At 41.5% G+C, this 14,297-nt stretch overlaps 1 protein-coding gene across 2 annotated transcripts in view; it reads left to right on the top strand.

Annotated features, from left to right (window-relative positions):
- Nucleotides 1-14,053, top strand: part of GRM7 (glutamate metabotropic receptor 7) — a 734,510-nt gene extending 720,457 nt beyond the window's left edge. Inside the window, exons 9-12 of one of the 2 annotated variants that reach the window (XM_054729938.1) lie at nt 612-858; nt 11,495-11,770; nt 11,877-11,998; nt 13,994-14,053. In XM_054729938.1, the coding sequence (XP_054585913.1) occupies nt 612-858; nt 11,495-11,520 (273 nt within the window). In that variant the 3' untranslated portion in view covers nt 11,521-11,770; nt 11,877-11,998; nt 13,994-14,053. Of the gene's footprint in view, nt 1-611; nt 859-6,809; nt 6,881-11,494; nt 11,771-11,876; nt 11,999-13,993 lie in introns of those variants that run through there. The other variant, XM_028161218.2, reaches the window with a different exon arrangement.
- The last annotated feature ends 244 nt before the right edge of the window (nt 14,054-14,297 follow it).

Here is a 14,297-nt window from a genome sequence, read left to right as displayed (position 1 = left end):
CAGCCAACCGCTCATGTCCCCTCCCCCTGGCCAGGCTGGCCGGACTGCACCCAGGCACAAATTCATGCATCGGGCCTCTAATATATATATGTACACACTGAGTGGCCAGATTATTATGCATTCAGAGATCATAAACTGGCCACTCAGTGTATATTGACATAATGACTTTTCACACAAGGCCCTAGAGTCTCTGTGTATCAACAAGTCATGTAGAGTTTAATCATTTTGTGTAAGTATGGGGGATAAAAACCCTTACTCTAGGTTTTACAGATTTCCATGATCTGCCTGTTTTCATATTCAATTGCCATTCTGATTAAAAGTACTTCAAATCTGATTCTGGGTCTACTCTGAAATTCTATGTAGGAGACTTCTCCAGGGCAAGCATGCACATGGATTCTCCCAATGGCATTCGAACAATAAAAATATGCATAAACTCTCCAATAAATGTTCAGAGTCATCCTGTCTTTTTTTTTTTTTTTTCAATCAGAAACCCTTGGTGATTGCTATGCTTTCTCTCCTAGCCATAGTCATTCTTGACATCACGTTAAGTGTTAAGACTCCCTCTGCGGTCATTTTATTTGTAATAGTGTCTTGTGTGTTGTTTCTCCTAGCTCTACATACAAACCACCACGCTTACAATCTCCATGAACCTAAGTGCGTCAGTGGCGCTGGGGATGCTATACATGCCGAAAGTGTACATCATCATTTTCCACCCTGAACTCAATGTCCAGAAACGGAAGCGAAGCTTCAAGGCAGTAGTCACAGCAGCCACCATGTCATCACGGCTGTCACACAAACCTAGTGACAGACCCAACGGTGAGGCAAAGACAGAACTCTGTGAAAACGTAGATCCAAACAGTAAGTACCTCTTCCTTCCTTTCCTCTCCCTATGCTGCATCAGGAAGCTCTCGGAATGTGGTGTATGCTTGCCTTTCTTGGAAGAAACACCGGAACCATTCTTGTCTTAGTGACTTGGGTTGTCTTGAGGAATGCTAACATTTTCTCCTAAGAGTCCTGCCTTATTCTCAACACCCTTTTCTTTTTTCACCCTGTGGGAGGCACTGCTTCAGAAGTGGGAAACCTCCCCTGCCCCTTGCTTCTCATTCTCTGGTCCCAACCCTTCCCAACAAACACCTTTATTGATCCTTTCCTGTTAGGGGAACAACTTCCTGGTTAGGAAAACTTTTAACGCCAGATTGATCTCTAGCAGCAGGAATGAAATTAGAATATTTAAGAATTTTAGAATCCTAACTTCTTTCCACTGGAACATGAATGAGGAGAAAGCTATGATTCTTTACTAAGCAATCACAGCTTAGTCAAGACACAAAAACATTGGAAAACTTTCATCCAAGTGTACCGGCCCAGACTCCACAAGGGAATGGCATTCCCATGTGGGAAAGACATCTCCCACATCACCGCAGGAGAGTTCCATTCAATGCAAACTAAATATCCTGAGTGGGATCAAGGATTAAATGTCAGATCTGTTACGCTACATGACATATCTGTAACCTCTGGGTAGCCTTTGTTCACCCCTGCAAATGAACCTAAATAAGGTAGGCATAAAAAATTATCCAGAGGTTAAATGCATAGAATTCCCAATTCTAATTTTACTAATACTGATGTTATAGTAAATTTCAGATTAAAAAGGAGACTTCTAGAATTTTTTTTCTAGAAATATTTTGTTCAGTTTCATATAGAATGAAGTAGAAACAAGTGTTCATGACACTTCCTGTTTTTAAAGTGGAGGGGGGTTCAGGTTATCATTCAGTCACTGGAGATATACTGTTTTTCAGTTACGAGCCGATTTTGTTGTAGCCAAAGGCTTATTGCCAAGCAAAAAGAATTCCTAGTCTAAATACTATAAAGCAATCCTTTATGTCTGCAACAAGAGAGAGAGATATCTTTAAAAACCAGGAGGCAGTGGAGTGTGATCCTGACAAATACTGTAGAGAGATCCATGATCTGGCACATCTCCATTTCTAAATGGTTGGTTGAGTGAATATTGTACAACACTTTAAGAATTCATATCTTCTAGCTTCTCTATGGTAGACCTCCCTTTGACTTTTCAATAGAAGAGATTCTGGGACAAGGGGAGAGGAAGGAGACACATCACCCTGAGAGAAGGGAGAACCAGAATGGGCAGAATGAACAGGCTCTGACCTTGGGTTTCCAGAGCAAATGGTCAGTGGAGAGAAGTGGATGGCGGATTGCTGTGGGACTCAATGTGATGTAGGAAGAGGCTTCAGGCTGAGACAGACCTGGGTTCTAATCCAAGCCACTCACTGGCTGTGTGACTTTGAGACCCACTGAGCTTTCCTAAAGCTTAATATCTATGTCATAACTGTCATGAAATATCATGCATCTAGAAAATAGTCGAGCAATTAAGTGTTAATTTCCTTCCATTCCTGAAAGACAAAATCTTTGCCTAAAAGTACATTTCCGTGTGTATTATTATGTAGATATGCTGGTGCAGTTAAAGGCTAACTGAACACCAGGAAGTAGATAAAACTAATTTACAAAAAGAAATATTTCCATGAACATACCTATGCATCTATTTATATGTATACTTGTATTAACAAATATAGCTGCGTATTTATACCTCTACAGAGTTTTATTCTAGAACCCCTTGTCAATTTGCATTTCATAAAAACCTTATCCTTGGAGACATCCTAATAACTGATTTACATTTATATTTGTACACATACACATCAAGATATGCCTAAAATCAATAAGCAGAAAATATAGTCAAAACTCTAAATGTATTGAAAAAAATGACCAAATTAGAAGTTTTTCATTTGGACAATTCAGTATTATGCTACTTAAAATAATTAGCTTGAAACAACATTGCTACTGCTGTTAACTTTTAATTATTAGTTTCTATCCCTATTGAAGCTGTTTGGGGTATGATGATGCTAATACTAACAATACTACTAATATTACTACTACTAATAATAATACATCAACTGTCCTTTGAAATGGGCATTACGCATAATGTCGTTTGTGGACTATCTTACTCCTCCCAATAACTGTGGAATGTGGGTTATGATTCTCATTTACTGAAGAAACCTAAGCTTAGCAAGATTAAGTGACATAACCAAAGTCACACATCTAGTTAGCAGCATAGGTGGGACTGAAACCCAGGTCTGACTCCCAAATCCATGCTTGTTTCTCTTTGCTGCTGTTTCTTGGGATGTGAGTGGCATGTTGTAATTCCAGCACAGTACTTACTCTTTTGGCTTCCACAGTTGGTAATACTTGCGTATAAAGAATATAATGATGTATTGTGGCAGACTCTGTAGTTAAATGTGCTGTGAAATGTATTATTGCCTGAAGTGTTGTCTATAAAGAGAGGATTAACGTGCGCTCAAAGAAGGCTGCCCGGGTAGAGGCCGCATCCTACTAACTCAAAACCCAAACACCTTATTACCTGTATCACTCACAACAAGTGTTCCATTTGGAATGCATTGGGTGCCTTTCCATTGAAAAGGTTTTGGTGACTGTTGTCATTATGGTTGTTTTGGTGCCTACACAAAGATAAATCAAATAGAGCCTCTATCTCGTAATCAGTCCAAAAGATTTTGAAAAACTGATTTAGTTCTTTTGGACTTGTCCGTCTAGACACTCCCTAAACACCATAAAGAATTGAACTAGGTATTTGCTGAACCATGGGAGGAAATTCATGTACCTCCAAACATTGGGGTTTCTGATGGCCCAGCTCGCAAAAGTCCCAAAGAGGAATTTAATGACATTATCCAGATAAAAATCTGCCCAGCAGAACTGTTTGTGGTGGTGGAAATGTTCTAGCCACCTGTGGCTATTCAGCACTTGAAAAGTGGCCACATAATGAGGAAAGACACATTTAACTTTGCTCCATTTTAAAGAGTGTAAATTTAAATAGCCATCTGTGGCTATGGCTACCATATCGGACAACACAGCTCTAGAAATTCTCTCAACAGGCTGAGATTTCATTCTAGGACACTCAGTTTGAGCCCATATTGGACACATCTCCCCAAGTTTTAGCAGTGATGATGATCTGAAGCAAGTTCACTTAAAGAAATGAAACGTTTGACCTGAGACCAAAGTGCAAACAAATAGTTATTTCAAATGATCCAGAAGGAATCACTGTGAAAGAAACAGTGGTATCACAGGGAGCAATTAGACTTGGACACCCAGCCCTGACAATGCAGAAATGTACACGGGAAGGGAAAGAGCAGTAGTGAAAAATTCAACTCATGAAACAGACAACTAGACTATTCTGGTGCGAGGGAACATTACTACTATATTTTATTAAATGTCAAATACAACTCTGGTAATCTCAAATTTCTGAGCTCTGGTAACAGAGACAAAGAAAATATTTCCTGAAATTAAGCTGCCTGGGTAAAAGAAAACAAACGCACAGGCCAGGCACTTGGAGAAGGAATGTGTCTTTCCAACGGGGAAATTCTGTACACGATTCTCTGAGGGAGGGGATTGGAGAAGAAGTGCAGTTTCTAGCATGCACAACAAAGCGAAGAATGAAACAGAAATCTCCCCTTCCTCATGGTTGTTCTGAGCACATAGTCCCAACATGTTTCGACCCTCCGTGTTTTCATTTCCAGCAGCTCTGCTCCATCCCTGCCGCCGCCACCTGGTGCATGTGCGCTTCTGCCCATCCAACGCCACTGCAGCTACGTGTCCACATAAAACCAAATCCGCTGGCTCACCAGGAGCAGAAATCAAAACTGCCCTGGCACAGCCTGACTCTTCCCCAAGAGGTGCAGTTTTCCTCTTAGGTTACTTCTTCCGTTAACATGCTACTGTTTGAGAGGAAAACCTCTCTCTGGATGGAATACACAAAGAGCATCTGCTAGCTAGGAGCCTTAGATATTCCCATGCTTGCTGGTTTCGGCACTGACTGCAGAACGGCAGGGGGGAGGGGTGTAGCTCAGCGACTTACTGAATTTTTATTTATGCAAACAAGATTTCTGTTGCTAGAGGATCAGAAGAGCCTGACCTAGTTTGGAATGCTTTGGACCTGGCTGCCATGATGCCTTCTCCACATCCCTGTCCAAGAATCAGGGCACTTCAAGCTCTGGTCTGGCTTCTGCATTTGCCATGTGGCCGGGCACCTTTTTATCGTTGACCTGGCAGATGTAAGTTCATGGCAAATTGATTGTGCTTGGGACTTGGCTGATTGATGGCCACCAGGACCCTTGTCTAGTTGGACGGATAATAGTAACTGAGGCAGCGTGAGTGTATTGAGATGAGTGGGTAAGACCTGCTGCCTTCTCACCTGGGTGGGTCAGAACCAGAAGATGTGACTTATCCTCTGGTCAGATACTCTCCTCGTAAAGGTAGCAGGTAGCGATAGGGAGCCCTAAGCTACTTTTGTGCTAAACTAGCATCCATTTGCTAGCTATTATCCCCAGGCCGTGCAGAAAAACTCCTGAAGTCCCTGGGCTGTTCCGAGTTAGTTTCCTCTGGGGGGTCAGTAGCAACTTGAGATGTCAAGCAGGTGGACACTTGGGACACACTCCCTTCCTGGATGTGGGGGCGTATGACTGAGTACTTGACACTGAGATACAGGCTGGACATATGCTAGGACACCATGTACAAGACTAGTTTAAACCAATATGCATATTGTTTGGTGAAGCACATTTTAGAAGAAGAATAATTTGCACCTAAAATAGAAAATTTATAGTAAGATATATTACATATAACTGTAATCTTTTTAAAAATATATATTTTATATTGATTTCGGAGAGGGAGAGAGAGATAGAAACATCAATGATAAGAGAGAATCATTGATTGGCTGCCTCCAGCACACCCCCCACTGGGGATCAAGCCCACAACCCTGGCAAGTGTTCTTGACTGGAATCAAACCCAGACCCCTCGGTTGGCAGGCGGACGCCCTATCCACTGAACCAAACCAGCTAGGGCTAACTTTGTATTCTGATGTTATTTTTCTTTACTACCACTTTTGCATGTATGGTAAAATATATAAATACTTTTGTGCTTTCTCAAAGAAGGAAATATTTGATTTAAAAATGTACACAGCCCTGACCGGTTTGGCTCAGTGGATAGAGCGTCGGCCTGCAGACTGAAGGGTCCCAGGTTTGATTCCAGTCAAGGGCATGTACCTTGGTTGCGGGCACATCCCCAGTAGGGCGTGTGCAGGAGGCAGCTGATCGATGTTTCTCTCTCATCTATGTTTCTAGCTCTCTATCCCTCTCCCTTCTTCTCTGTAAAAAATCAATAAAGTATATATTTAAAAATGTACACAGAAAACACCTGTTGTAAAATGGATATGCGCATCTAAGCCTACACAACTAACAATGTCTGGAAAATTCTGGAACACATGCCTGTGCTGTGTAAATTTGTTATGGTTTGGTTTTGTTTACGTGCTGCTTCCTCATTTGTTACAGCCCTAGCATTCTCAGCATTGTGTTCTTGGCTTCATCCTCTGGACTAGCCATGCAGGCTGGTCAGCATGCCTGGAACAGGCTGCGGATAAAAGGGATGGCAATAGGAAGAAAACAACTCTGACCAGACAGATAAATTATTTGGGGGCTGGTTCTCTCAACTGCTCCACCTCAAGCAAGTCAAGCCAAATTGCCTTAAACCAAGAGGCACCAGTACTCCCATGTTCAGAGGTACCCGAATTGTGGTGAACTGGTCTACCAAAGGCTAGTGACCCCACTGAAAGAGTGGGCATGATGTCTATGGTCTCTATTGCAGCCTCTTCTCCAAAAGAAAAAAACAAAAGAATGAGAAGGAATATTGTTTGACCATTTATTTTATACGTACCTATATATTTACTTTTCCTGTAGACTGTATACCACCAGTAAGAAAGAGTGTACAAAAGTCTGTTACTTGGTACACTATCCCACCAACAGTATAGCTTTTGCCTGCTTTCCAAAAGGTAAGACAAATCCAATTTTTATTTATTTGTGTGTTCTTGTCTTTACTGAGAATTAGAAATGTGTCCATGAAAACTGTGCATGATTGCCTGTACATCTATGTATGTGAAGAAACGTGTTTTTAAGGATGATCTGTTAACTAAGTTTGGTAGAAGGAGCTGCTATAAGCCACATGCCTAATGTGTTTTCTGGAGAACATCTGTATGAGCGTGTATGCATTGGTCTTTCCTGAAAAGGTAGCCGACTATGGCAGAATTAGCACTGGTCATTCTGCTACATACTCTACTTTACAACTACCAATGGTGTGAGATTATTTTTAAGATGTATGCTTTCACAGTCTAGTTTTAGAAGGCAATTTTGAAAACTTACAGGGAGAGAAGGGCGATAGTTTACAAGCCTAGTAAAAGTGTTTGTTCTGGTTTATTTTTATTAAATACATTCAAAGAAATGTATACCTTCCTAGAAATGTATTCATTCAAAAAACAATGAATGTCCCTACCACCTTAAATCCCAAATGGTCTTGGTTTGTTCTTTGAAGCAAAAAAAAAAAAAGAAAGAAAGAAAGAAAGAAAAAGAAAAAGAAAAGGGGTTTGCTGGCTGAGCTTGATAATGTGTTGAAGATGATTTGTGGCTCCTAGTTCTGCCTTGGAGAAACACTGAACCAGCTTCACTCATTTCACAGAGCTGGGAGAGGTCCAATAAAAGACCACAGGACTCTAAAAATGCATTTCAACGTTAGCCAGACCCAAGAATCACCAATAAATACCAAGGGTATTCAAACTAATAGCTTTAAAAACACAGTGAATGGTGTAATGTGTGAATTGGACATGGGACGAACTGCCATAAGAATACTAACTGATTCACCATTGATGCTTACATATCACTATGGAAGAATATTAGTGGTCATATTATTACCTCCCTACTTCAGCCTAAGCAATATTGTAACATAGGGGAAAACAACACTTGCAAGTATCCTATCCAGCTGGAGGCAGGGTATTCCAAACGGAGGGAAAATAAATGGTAGAAAACATGGAGTAAAGTTATTAAAAGCATGTGGTGGCTTTGAATAAAAGGGTTTCTTTTGATTTCCTCTAAACCTCCTATTATGCTTATAAAATAGAGAGACCTATCTCTAGAGGGATTGAGAGAGAGAGAAAGAGAGAGAGAGAAGAGAGGTCATACCATGGGAGAGGGAAATATTGGTTCAGGATGTGGCTAGTCTCTCTTTTCTATGTGGCTAACATGGAACTTTTATTAGATCATTGCTATGTTTCTTCCATCTTTGTTTCTGTAATGGTCTACTAAGTACAAACAATAGCTTGCTCTTTTTAATCCATTTAGCACTCTAAGACAAGAGTACTTTCAAAGAGTAACTACATTTTCTGTTGATTTGAGATGGATGCCAGCGCCTCAGTCTTTGTAATTTCAGACGTATTGTTCACAGGGTTCTTTCCTTTCTCCATATCAACATGGTCTGTCCTAGTTTATAAATAGGGCATTCTCTTCTCCCAGTGACTATATAACTGTATTCCAGTGAGATTTCAAGTTTTTGCAGTACAAGTGCTTGTCAAAACACTGCAGCTCATCACTTTAATAGTCCTTTTCCAGGAGACTGCCTCAGAATAAATGAGAAGGAATTTTCCCTGGGTAAAAACGATAGATTTAATCTTGATCCATTAAAAATTCTCGCTAGCTCCATTATAAGTTGATGCCTTTTGGTTGAAAGGGTGCAAGATGAAAGTGGTCCCCAGTCAATCTTTCAGTAAAAAATATATATTTTTAGGATGTGCTATTTAGAAGTAAACTTTCTTGCTAGAATTGTCTTGTTTCAAGGATGTTGACTCGGTGTTCCCTTTCCTGCCCATTTAGAGGTGGCTTTACAAATTAATGAAAAACATCTAACATAGCTACTTAAAAACCACGGGGAATGGAAGCTACTCTAAGTTAAGTGTGTTCCAAGCAGGGAGGGAGGGTACCATTTTTTATGGGTTACAGTCAGACTGGGAAGCTGGGAGCACCATGAAAGAAGCTTTAGGTTATGTGTTCAAACCCATTTCTAGGCGGTTGTTTTCAGGGAAACAACACAGGCGAGAAAAACCTAGAGGTTCCAGAGTGAACTTCCATACTATGGCGCTAGTAAGACTTCACTTTCACCCCCCACCATCAGCAAAGGCGCACCCTAAGGAGCAAATCCACACCTGCTTGTTGGGGTTCAGACTGAGACAGAGCAGAACCTGACGCGGCTGGAAAACGCACCCCACACCCTGCACCCACCTTCGACACGCACTCTGGGCCCGGCAGCAGCCGGAGCAACACCGCCTGCATCTTTTGTCTGAATGTTTTTCTGCATCTGACAACTCCGCAGAGTGTTATCAATCTGGTGACACTTATTTTAAAATGCAATTAAGCAAGCAAGAAAAAAAAAGCCCAATTAATCTGGCTTCATCACCAGGTCAGGAAACTGACTATTTTGTTAGGAGGTCAATTTTCAAACCAGAGGATGGTGTTCTGGTTTTTAAAACTTTAAGAGTTTAATTCAGCAAATATGGACATTTATTAGCCCTGAGTATTTTTTCACAAGGTACGTTCTTCCGAGCAAGTACACTGGTTATACTAGAATTGACCTTTCCTTCATTTATTAAATGGCATTATAAAACAATAATAATCTCTTATTTTCTATAATTACCATCATGAGGTCATTTCACCATTTCTATTTGGGAACTGTACATCCAACTTTTCTGTTATGTCGAGACTCTCTCTCCTCCTTAACATTCACTGTGATATTTCTTAGTTAACTGGAGACTCTCTCAATTTAAAATCCATTCTGAAATTCTGTAAGTGAAGCATAGCGAAGAATATATGTCACCTGACCTTTGACATGAAATCACCTTAGAAATAAATGCAGCTATAAATCTTTTCGGCATATCTCTTTCTGCCTAAGAGCTCTGTGAAATGCCATCATTTCTCTCATTGGGGTTTACAATCTCAGCAGCCTCAAAAACCAATTAATATTTGCCATCTCTGTTCTGCCACTTCAGTTGAACTTAAAGAATGGGATGAAAGTGCACATGGCTGGAATTCCTACTAGTTTGTAGCATAAAAGAAACACACACACACACCATACCCCAAAGGCATGAAAAGTGTGTCAAGTTTTGTGGGTTGTTGTTTTTTTTTTGGGGGGGGGAGTTTTATTTAATATAAACTATTATGATGAATAACTGGATGGAAAAGAATATAAAATGAAAGTAAACATCAAGGGCAAGATGAACTTGAAAAAAATACAAGCACATTATTTCTGTTCCTTCTCACTGGGAGGTATATGATGTCAAACGACCAAATTACTTTTGAAAAGGTGGCCCATAGGTTAGGTTATAATACATGCAGTCTCATTTTTACAATGCCATTTATTTCCTCAGGGTAGCGAAAAACAAGGACACTTTTTAGCAAAACTAATAATGCTTAAGGAACAAAACCTTCCTGTTCAAACTCTTAGTGTCAGGTTTTACATGTGAGCATGTCACGGCACACCTGGCCAGGATTTAGTAACTGGAAGAATAATCTTAAGTGAGGTCAAAGAAACATTTGTTGAGTACTGTTCCTCTGGGTCAGCCCTGAACTGACTAGGAACTAGGGACAGAAGCGGACAGTACCCTCAGGTAGCCCAGATCTGATGGAAGACTCCAAGGTAAGCAGTTATAATTCAGAGTGACAAGGGCCCTTAGGAGAGGTGTGTGAGTGCTGCTGAGCTATGTGAACAGAGCATCACCAGGAGGTGTGGTTGGAGCTGGTCTTAAAAGATGAAGGACCCCAGGCAGCCACAAAGAAAGGGCACTCAACGCAGGACACACGTTTGCAGAAAGAACCCGGAGAACAAAAGAATATGGTGTCCCAGGACTAGAAAGCAGTGTGCGGCTGAGGCATTAGGTGTTCAGGGCATGACACGTGGGAAGCAGCCTGCGCATAGTGGGACCGCATCACCTTTATCCCTGCGCCTTTAGCAAGGGGCCTGGCAAATATTAGAAAATGAGCTCGGAATGGAGTACAAACCCTCATATACCACAGGCCCCTAGCCTTACCTTGGAGGTAGTACATACCCAGTAAATATCTCAGAATGGGTACTTATTAAGAATGAGAAAACGCTAAGTCTACAGCTTCAGCAATTGTGTTCTCCCAGATCAGACCTCTAAGGTCGCACACAGTGCCCTGGAAAGGCAACATTTAGCCCTGATGTCACAGTGTCATCCCTAGGCTGTTGCCTTTATGTGCGACTGTCAACCAGCCAGGCAGGGCTGCGTCTGCAGGTGTGGAGTTGATGTACCTTTGATGAGTGAACCCCATGTATAAAACCAATCAAGTTTTATTTCTATTTCTTTCCTGTTATGGACAACGGCTATCTACACCATTTTTCTTTCAAAGGGCACCGGGATTTCAAAGTTACCATTAGAAATGGATCCTAAGTATTTGCTTAAATGACTATAGCTTCTACTTCAGTAAAAACATAAACAATCAATAGGTGTTTTATTATTATCATCATTATTATTATTATTAATGCATTTTCTTAGAGACCGGTATTAAGGACAGATTTTGTCTTTTAGGCCCCAAGCATCATTTGCATTTGTAAAGAAACAGTGTGTGTCCTAAACCAAGGTCAGTTAATCTCTACAACCTTCCCTCCCAATTACTGTGAATGAGCATCTTCTCTGGACTCAAGTGATGGTGACTTGTTTCTGCCTCCTAAGGACATGGCTCAGCTTCGAGGATTTGTTTTCCTTTCTTTTCTTTTCTTTTCTTCTTTTTTTTTTTTTTTGGTTTTTTTGGCTGTGCAATGGAACTTGGATGCATTTTAAAATAACTTTCTCTAGGAACCAAAGGTAATCATTATTTCTCTTAATGATCCACATGAACATTCTCATTATTTTTTTTCTTTTCAAGTTTAAAATTAGGTTTGAATTACCTTTATGTCTCTGCCTCTTTCAGGGTAACCTCAGAGGACCCCAGCTTGCATCAAGAGGCCCGAGGACACGTCTCCAAAGCCTGATCTTGCTGAGCTGACCCAAGCAATCAGAAGAACATGACAGGAATCAGCAATCCCACTTGCTGTAAGTGTTGGTCCAAGTTATTGGTTATGACCTTGTATGTCCTGTTGTGTGTTTTTTCCCTCTGGCCATGGATAAGGAAGACTGGATCAGGGCCCTAACCCTGACTCTTATACTTGGGGTAGCATAGCTCACTCGCCTCCTGGACCTCTGAGTCCCATTCTCCCTGATCTTCAGTTTCCTCTTGGATAAAATGGGAGCAAATTTCCTTGCTGGGATACCACGGAGATGGCATGGGACACATAAATGAAAGCCCTCCTCTACAAAGGGCTGTGTGTAGCACTGTTAGTCCCCGCTTGTCTCTGTTTTAATTGGCTCTCCTTTCTCTTCTTTTTTGGTGGGTGCATTTTTGTCTACCATAAGCCGTCAGAGTTGCGGGGGGTGACACCTAGATTGCCCAGGAAGTCAGGCGCCCTTTCCTCTGGCTGCACAACCAGCCCTGTTTTTGAGATGGCTCACTGTGGTCCTGTAATGGCTCATTAATAGCTTTTGTCTTGGTGGAATTGACAGGCCAGGCCATCCGTCACTCAGCCAGGCTGCTGCAGGACAGCTAGGCTCATACCCCCTGATCTATGAACCACTCCATGTGATTAACTTCGACAGGTAACTTCAGGTTGGCTGGCACGCCGAGGAGCATTTTAAGTACAAATAACAGCTCTGGGATATGTCTTGAGTGATAGAAAAATGACTGAGTGCAATAGAGTCCCTTAATCTTTGCTTGTGAAAACACATTAGGTTTCCTTTGGAGACCAGGATACTGCAACAACATCAATTAACAAAACCTCTCAGAGATCTTCGTTGATACTTTGAAGTTTGGTATTTTTCAAGCTTACTTCAAAAGGAGAACTCCATGGAGGGCCAGGCTCATTCATCTCAGTCTTCAAAGGACCTGGCATCGTTCTTTACAGAAATTTAATAATAACAACAATATCAATTACCATGATGATAATTGCACCGTATCATCCCTATTGCTACAGCCTTACAAAGTGCTCAGCCATCCATTGAGACAAATCTCATTGTCCCCACATAGCATAGGAGGCACCTGGCTCAGAGCTGTGAAGCAAGTTGCCAGAGACACACACCAATGAGTGGCACAGTGGGTGCCTGCACTCGGGTCCTCTGGCCAGACTCCTTCCCAATAGATCTTTCTGAAATTGAGTGGAACTGGACAAAACGTTTCCGTCTGCATCCTCCATCTAATCAGCATTTGTTTGTTGTTCTCTTCAGTTGCTTCCTGAAGATGAGCGAGGCCCTCCAGGGCTTCAAGTTGAAAATCATAATCTGATTTCAGGTCCATTTTGGAATGAGAGATGTGGCCTCTTTTTCCTTTTTTTTTTTTTTTTCCCTCTTAATGATACCGCAAATGATGAGACTACTTAATGCTATTTCACCTACTCTTGGATTCTTTTGATGGTCTGAAAATTAAAGAGTATAGTTCCTGCCTCAAAGAACATGGCCTTGTAGAGATGGAAATACTGAACTCTTGAGAAGTCATTGAAATCCACTAACATAATCAAGACCTACAGGTCATCCAGGGCTGAGCGCAGCTTGTTCACAGTTAAAATCACAAAGCATCACATACTGATGGCTCTAAGCAGACACCACCTCTGCATACAGTGATGGCGTTTGGCATGGAAACCTAAGAAAAGGACAAATCCAGAAGAGGCTTTGGTAGCATTAAAAAGGGACACTTTCCTCTCCCACAAATGTGAAAAGCTAATTCCCACCACAGCTTCATCACCTGTTTCTTCTCTGCTCCCTTCATCATAGCAAGGCTATAGAAAGACACTGGCCACGAGGCTCATTATCATCTGTGTTAGCTAAAAATTTGATTAAGCTGGCCACCTAGGATTAGCATGAAAAAATGCTAGGTTTTTGTTCTGGGAACGTAATTCCTCTCTCCCTCATTCTTGTCATATTTGCAAATTTTATTTGCATTTGCATTTCCCGTGGTTTGCCAAAGTCCAGACTGAGACTTGAGCTGTTGTTTCCATTCAGGTGAAAAAGTGCAACCGCACTGACCATCTGCACTGGCCCACAGTCAGGCGACTGTCCCAGGCAAGTTATCGTTTTTGCATCCTTCTAAGTGTCCCAGGGAGGCTCTGCTACCCAGCCCGCCAGTGCATTCAATGAATGGAACAGACCTTGCACCGTTTCCAGTATGGGCTTAGTCCTGGGGGGGTCCTCACCACGTACCAGCAATGTCCTCTCTCAGTAGTCCAAAATAAGGAAACATTATACTGAAACAAGTCTTGAGATCTTGGCCCACTGGAACCTTTTCTTGGGGCTTTAAGAATGATGT

This window comes from Eptesicus fuscus, chromosome 18 (assembly GCF_027574615.1).
Source record: "Eptesicus fuscus isolate TK198812 chromosome 18, DD_ASM_mEF_20220401, whole genome shotgun sequence".
Lineage (NCBI taxonomy): Eukaryota > Metazoa > Chordata > Mammalia > Chiroptera > Vespertilionidae > Eptesicus > Eptesicus fuscus.
The sequence above is the reverse complement of the archived record's forward strand: the minus strand, read 5'-3'. Positions and strand labels throughout refer to the sequence as shown.